Below are 7,917 nucleotides of genomic sequence, written 5' to 3' on the forward strand. Positions count from 1 at the left end.
TTTGCAGCCAGCAGTTTGAAAAAGAGCAACAACATGTTTTGCCACAGAGAATAGCCTTCACTGTCTTTCTTTTAATGAAGAAATAGTTCCATTTCTGATAAAACTGATGCTTTAGACGCATCTATGCAAACATATTTTGGAGTAGCCATAGCCGACTAGAATCCCACCTTAAAAGCCCACCAGCGCCTTGCAGAGCAAGACATAAAATAACGTGGACAGCGAGACCTGTGATGAGACAGTTTTTAAATCTGTAAAAGATAGCTTCATCATGTATAAAACACCAATTCTTACAGGGTGCGCCAACATCACTATATAATTTAGTATTTGTAGGTCTGTGGGTGCAGAGATTTTTCACCAGAACAGAGGATCTAGAGTTTGAAAAAGCAGATTTCTCAGAGACAAACTTGATATTTTTTATTTCTATTTTTCTTTAGCTTCAGAAGAAACTTGACTGAACTTGTGCTGAATAAGGGAGCATCTTCAATGTCAGTGAACAAGTGTTTCTTCTTTGCCTTTCTTTTTTAATGTATGTGTGTGTGTGAGTATGGCAGGTGAGTGGCAGCATGAAACAGATTGTCACGCAGATGTGTGTGTATCCCTCTGTCTATGCGGAGTTTCGGCCTTAATTTGGAAGCCCTCCCAGTAGGCAGGATCCTCTTCTGTCAGAGGGGAGGCCGAGGCGATGAGTTCACTAAATGACAGCAGCGTAAATGTGGCGGGAGGAGGAGGAGTTAAGGGAAGAGGCTGAGAGGAAATGAGAAGAAAGAGGAGATTAAGGAGTGATACTGTAGTCCTTTATAGTGCTGCATCTTATGATTTATTTGAATAAAAAGTGACAATTTGGCTTGTAGAAAGATTAAAATCAAGTAAGTAAGTAAGTAATATTTATTTATATAGCACCTTTCACAGACAATGAAGGTCACAAAGTGCTTCACAAGAAGTGCACAGAAAATACAATAAAATTCAAATAATGTCTGACTAAATCACAAACAGATCCTCATTACTGGAGATGATTCAATGAATGTAGACTCAATATTTGGTAATCTGGTTTGATATTACATTTGAAAACTGTTAAAAAATGGCTGCAAACACCAAAAAGAGAGCCATGCAGTACCCCAGGACACAGTTGCTATGGCAACGGTCCCTGACAGCGGCGCGGCTACACTGATGTCATGTGTGTCAGCTTAACTGAACTTTTACTGAACTGAACATATACTTAAATTTTTTTTTAAAATTGATAACACTTCATGTTAAACCAGTTTTGCTGCTGATTTAAATTGGCCGTGACAGGCGTACACCTTTGCAAATTTGAAATCCACATCAAAATTTCAATAAGGTTTGATCCGATTCTGATGTGAAGGCCATTTTTTTGTGAAAGGTGGACAAAAAAAACAAAACTGTCAAATCCAATATGGTTATGACCCAATAAGTTGCTTTGAACTCAGCTGGATCTAAACAATCCATTTTCCATTTCTTGGGACATGGAGGTGAAAGTCAGTGAAAGAAAATCAAAAGACTGTCCTCAATGAGTGAGGCAGAAAACCTTAGGGGCCTACTAAGCATCAATGCTTTTGTTGTGTTAGCAGTTAGTCTTTAGACGTTTTTTCTTTTTTGCCCAAATTAATTTTTTCTGAATTTTTTTAATATACAAAAATCAAGACATTAAAACAAAAAAGAAACAAGCTCAGTACTTTGCAACGCAGCTGCAAGTGTGTTTGTGTAAATGTATATAAGTGCATCTCTAAAATGCAAAAATTGCTCCAGCTTCTTCTAGCTGGATGTGTTCTGCAGACGTACATCAATATTTAAGTCACGTCACAGATTTTCAATAGCTCATCTCTATGCTGTACTTCTTCAAAGGTTTGTCTCTGACCTGCTTGGAGAGCTCTTTGGTCTTCATTGTGCTGCTTGCTTAGTAGTACTGCAGACTCAGGAGCCTTTCACAACTGGCTACCTGAGAGTTACAGGTGAGAACCTACTCTTGATCCAGGACTGTTTGCTAACTATAGACCTATATCCAATCTCCATTTTGTGTCTAAAATTCTTGAAAAAAAAAAAAAACTGTTGCAGCTCAACTTTGTGATCATTTACAGAAATATAATCTGTTTGAGTGTGATTCAGTCAGAATTCAGAGCACATCATAGCACAGAAACAGCACTGGTGAAAGCTACCAATGATCTCCTTTTAGCCTCTGACAGTGGACTTGTGTCTGTGCTTGTCCTGTTTGATCTCAGTACTTCAACATGTTCTTGGGATTTAGGAAACTGCACGAGGTTGGTTTAGGTCATATTTACCCGACAGATTCCAGTTTTGTTGGACTGCCTTCTTTCACCTTCGTAATAAAAATAGGAACATCCTGTCTCAGAGTAATGCAAAAAAACTAGTCCATGCATCTGTTACATCAAGGACTACTGTAATTCTTTATTATTGGGCTGTCCAAAAAGTTCCCTGCAAAGCCTCCAGCTGATCCAAAATTCTGCACTCAGAGTTCTGATGAGAACTAACAGGAGAGATCACATTTCTCCAGTTTTAGCTTCTGTTTTCCAAACAGAGCACTTCGCTCTCAGACTGCAGGTTTACTTGAGGTTCCCAGAGTTTCTAAAAGTAGAATGGGAGACAGAGCCTTGAGTCGTCAGGCCCCTCTCTTGTGGAACCAGCTGTCAGTACATGTCCGAGATGCAGACACCCTCTCTAACTTTAAGATTAGCCTTAAAACTTTCCTTTTTGATAAAGCTTATAGTTAGTGATGGCTCAGCTAACCCTGAAACATCCCATAATGATGCTGCTATAGGCTGGGATGTACTGCTGGGAGACCTCAGATGATGCACCTTTCCTCACTCTGCTCTCTTTTACTCTCCATGTACTGATGACATTATTGTTGTCATTAACTTGAGTCTCTCTTTCTCAGCAGGTGTCCCTGGCCTGGTGTTATGGTGCCTAATGTTATGGTGACTGATTTGGAAATAAATCAATTGGATTTGATTGGATGTATTAGATTGTAACTGGCTTGAAATTGGCTGTATCTTTGAAGTGCCTTGAGATGACAATTGTTGTGAGTTGGCGCTATATAAATAAAACTGAATTGAAATTGATCTGAACATTGAGATTTTTTTGTTATTTGTTCAATATAAATACTGTTGGAAATCATGTTTGCTTTTATTCAGAAATATTAAATCCTAATAGTTTATTATTTTTCTGAATTAGAGCACATATATAAACAAAGAAATGTCATGTGTCCTTACATCAGAGTCTGGGTTGTCAACTGGTCCAAGTGCTACTGCAACATGATGGTCAGCATCCAGGAGGCTCTCCTGTGAAACCACACACACACACACACACACACACACACACACACACACACACACACACACACACACACACACACACACACACACACACACACACACACACACACTATCAGCACCCACACAAATATAGCCTGATTTTGAAAGGGCTGTAAGTGTGAGTGCGAACGGTTGTCTGTCTCTCTGTGTGATTGACTGTACAGGGCGTCCTCTGCCTCCCTTCACTGACCATTTACAGGATCAGCAGGAGTAGCTGAGACATGGATGGATGCCTGTGTCTATAAAGTGTCAGGAAAAATACTCATCATAATCTTCCAGAGCCTGAGGTGACATCCACAAATGTCAAACAAAAAAATTCCTAAAATGCTTACATTTAGGTAAATTGTACCAGCAAACATTAACTGTTTTGCCTGAAAAGCAGCTTCAATAAATTAATCAATAACAATGCAATCATTTGTTTGTTTCACCCTTTTCAATCCCATGTCACATCATGTTTTCAATTCAAATAAAAACAGAATGCATTTACAAGTGATTTTAATCCTATTTTTCATTGTACATTTTTAGAAAGACAACATATCCGCTGTTATATAGCGGTGATCGTTTCGAGGACCATTTCTCCCTGGAGGGAAAACATAAAAACACTGCTTTTGCATTAGGCCTTGGGATCCTCAAGAGGGATTGTGGAGAGGAGCGGTAACATTGGGCTCTTTTAAACCAGTGATAACCTTTTAACAGACACTTGTTCATCCCTGCAACTGGTAACAGAGGGACAAGAGGGAACAGAGGAGACACTACAGAGAGCAGGCGTGGTACAATGAAGGAAGATGGTGAAGTGGAAAGAGAAAGGAAGGGACACTGGGGAAAAAAAGCACGACTGGAGTGGAATGGAAAGGAGGTTGAGGACAGAGGACCACAAGGATAGCATGGAAACATAAAGAGCAGACGAGTAGTGGCGATTCGGCTCCTTTGAGGGAGAGGGGAAGTCCTCTCAACCTTGACATGTGGTTGGGAGGTCTGAGGGGCACCTGATCAGATCACTCGTGTACAGCTCTCTCTTCCTTAAGATACTTTTGGAAGCCATTAACAAATGCCAAATCACACGTATTTAGCATTTGTAAACAATCCGACACTTATTTAATAACGTTTTCTCCCTTGGACATTTTAGGGGTGTGGGAAGCACTGATCGCTCTTTCCTCATGTCAACGTTATATTTGAAAAAAAAAAAGCACCAGAAAGACACAAACAAGGCTCACTTCAAATATCCAGTCTTCTTCTTCTTCCTCATCAAGACACATCTTTGTCTGGCGCAGCAGCTTGCCCTGTGTCAGCGCTTCAGACGCCAGGTGAAACTCCACCCGCTGCAGGTTGAAGCCCAGACCGGTGCCGATGGCCTTAATGAAGCTCTCCTTCAGGGCCTTGGAACAAAGGGAGCAAACCTGATCAGCTGCATGCAGAAAACGTTCACGGGCACATGAAACAAAATACAGGAAGCTTGTTTGTCTGACAAAGTTGAGGACAATCTGTGTGTATGTGTTGTGTAATTTGGCTAAATGGCACGAGCACAACAGATGGTCATCTGAGCACACATGTTAAGGAGTTTATACAAACGAGGGACTTTACATACAGAGTGTGTGTGTGTGTGTGTGTCCAGCCAAACCAGCCCTGCTCAACAGCCAATAAGCCACAATAACACTATTACAGGGCTAATCGCTATGGCAACCGTTGAGCTCTGCCATTAGTCAACCGTGTGGTGGTGATATCAGAGCTTGACGTCTCTGTGCCGCCCTCTCAATCTCACAACATCTTTACTTAGCTCTGCTGTTGCCTTTGCTGACCATCTGTGTGTGTCTGCGTGTGTGTGTGTGTCTGCGAGAAGCAAAATGAGAGAAAAAGATAAAAGGAGGAAAATACACACAATAAAAAAAAACAAAAAGGCAGGGATTGTTGTGTGTCTGTGAGAAGGTCATGCAAACAAATTGTACAGGGGCGACAGAATGTGAGAAAAAGGTGAAAACTAGGAACTTGAGAAGAGTTCACACATGTTTGTGCACAAAGGACGTTGGCAATTTTATTTTCTCTCCGTGTTTCCTTCCCTCTCTTTCTCACACACACACACACACACACACACACACACACACACACACACACACACCACCTGCGACGCCCAGCAGCAATGCAATGTGATGACAGGGTCGTATGGTTGCCGTGGTTACCCAGTGGCGGTAGAACGCGGCGAGCTGCTGGTGCTCTGAGCCGGCTGATTGGATGGTGCTCCACTCGTACTCTGTAAACTGACGAGTCATGATGCGGAAAAACTCCGGCACAGAGCTGCTACCTGAATGGGGGGGGGGGGGCATGTATGAGGTCAGAAAGAAAGAGGGATGGAAAGGAGCGAGAGGTTGGAAAATAAAATGCAGAACAGAGACTGCAACATGGCTCCCCCTTAATTATCAACACAACACCAGAAATTTCAATGTACAGTAGTGGTACACACTTGCTCACACCAGTAGCCATGGTCAAGACTTTATAATACATTTGTATATTTGTGCGAACCAACAGTGACCCCTTGTGGATGACTTTGTGAATTACAAAAGCATGACTATCGGTATGACATTTTGGCTGGACTGATTTAAATCCCACTGATTTAGTTGTTTCTTGAATTTAAACAACAAAAGTTATAACAGACAAATACAGTCAATTGGAACTGTTGAGAGTATTTTTTTGTGCCTCAAACAACGTGTTTTCATGCAGCTAATAAGGCGGTGGGGGGATTTTATGTCTTGTCCAGAAACAACATTTCTTTTCATATCCTGCCTGAGCTACAAACCCCCAGATTTACCTGACATGGTGGTCTTCATTACATCCACCCCGACCTGCACCCCCTGCTCTGCAGCAAGCACGGCGTAGTCTCCTTGGTGAGAGAGGTTGAATCTCCAGGACTTGTCATAATCTGAATTCACCTTTATAATTGAATGATATGAAAAAGGGGGTTTTAGACAGGTTTTAGCCTCCATACTTCCATCTACAGTCTAGATGGAAACGTGGAGTCTTAAGGACTATACAGCTACTTTAAAAACCAAATAAGTAAAATGATCAACGCTCAAAATACAGCACCTGCAAACACACAATTCCATCTGTACACTGGATTATGGACGTATTTCTGATGACTTTCCAAAAACTGTCAATATCATAAATCCACTACAAATCTCGCTGTGCTGCTAATCCCTGTCCCAGCATGTAGAATAGTTTGAGGTATGGTGGATATCTGAAATATTTCCATAAAGAAGAATTAAGGAATGAAGGGAACCTTTAGCGGTGCAGCCAGGTAGGGCTTTCCTCGGGGAGATCGGGCCAGTGTGATCTCAGACCAGGGGATCCCCATCCTCTCACACACAAACCTCCTGAGCAACAAGCGGCCAGCCTGTTGGAGTCAGACAGACAGTCTCTTACACGTGACAAATATTAAGACTTGACAAGTGGGGAAATAGCTGCAGAAGGTGGTAGAAACTAACAGTTTAAAGCCAGACTGACCAAAGCTGATTTAGCATCCTTGGCGTAAACAAACTGTCCGATTCTGTCCTTCTCCTCCTGCTGGATGCAGCGAGCAGCGAACAGCCAGTCAGACCTGCTCGGTGTCCAAGATCCACAGCGGAAAGCCCAGCGGACAGAGCCCATGTCTTCACCTCTGTCCCCCCCGAGTCATCTGAACTCCTGAACAACTTCAAGCTGTTCACGTGTTGTTAGTGAGCTGCGGTTAGCATAAGTTGTTAGCATGTGTAGTTTGCCTGAGAAGTCTGAAAATATTACATCTCAGAGGTTCAGGTCTTCACAGGAAACTACAACGCGGCGCTGAAGTGAGGACCGCTGATAAAAGTACAGCACAAGCAGGCTCTCTGTTTACATTTCGGATGTGACAGCGGTGCACCTGCCCGGAAGAGTCCGACGAGCTTCAATGTCGTCATAAGTGGGCGCGGCGGAGGATTGACCAATAGGATCGGTCGAAATGGTGCACCACTAATGATACCTTCAAGTGATTAGATGAATGTTGTAAATACTTTAAACCGTCCTGGGATTTGAATAAATGTGGCTATTTTCTTTTTAAAAACTGGACAGGCTAAGAGATTTCAGAGGGCAATCACTCAAATCCGACGGGCTATACAGGTGGTACACTTTTATGTTTGTATTAACATCATATTTTCGATAAGCCGCACCAACAAAATGGAATTAAATGTTCACATGGTGCAACAAATACCAAATCAAGCGCTGTTTTGACGTTAACAAATGCAAACCAAACGCCTTTACGACTAGGTATAATTGTTTTCATACCAAACGAAAACATCAGACCAAAACCCAAATCAGATTGAAATTTTGTATCTCGGTATTGTAAGTGTCCGACGCATCATGAAAGGAGCATAAATTATATTTCAACGATGTTGTGATTGCGGTTCATCTTTAAGGGTAAGGTGAATTGTATTCAGTGTTTGTCATAGATAATGCCTTTTTTTTTGGTGGTGATGAGATAACATTAACCGGCTGACTGAGAAGATGAAAGTGTGTTGCGCTCCTCTTTTCAGAGAGAACACCCCAAGCCTTTTCCCATAATTCGTCATGC

At 41.9% G+C, this 7,917-nt stretch overlaps 1 protein-coding gene across 1 annotated transcript; it reads right to left on the reverse strand.

Annotated features, from left to right (window-relative positions):
* Positions 1 to 399: 399 nt before the first annotated feature.
* On the reverse strand, positions 400 to 7,265 carry aasdhppt (aminoadipate-semialdehyde dehydrogenase-phosphopantetheinyl transferase). The gene is made up of 7 exons (XM_075473588.1): positions 6,837 to 7,265; positions 6,613 to 6,726; positions 6,145 to 6,265; positions 5,519 to 5,640; positions 4,559 to 4,720; positions 3,243 to 3,311; positions 400 to 744 (listed from the first exon to the last, which is right to left on the reverse strand). Exons 1-7 carry the CDS (start codon positions 6,978 to 6,980, stop codon positions 577 to 579), a joined length of 900 nt encoding a protein of 299 aa, XP_075329703.1. The 5' UTR covers positions 6,981 to 7,265; the 3' UTR covers positions 400 to 576.
* Positions 7,266 to 7,917: the final 652 nt, after the last annotated feature.

The sequence above is a fragment of the Odontesthes bonariensis genome, chromosome 9 (genome assembly GCF_027942865.1).
Source record: "Odontesthes bonariensis isolate fOdoBon6 chromosome 9, fOdoBon6.hap1, whole genome shotgun sequence".
Taxonomy (NCBI): Eukaryota; Metazoa; Chordata; class Actinopteri; order Atheriniformes; family Atherinopsidae; genus Odontesthes; species Odontesthes bonariensis.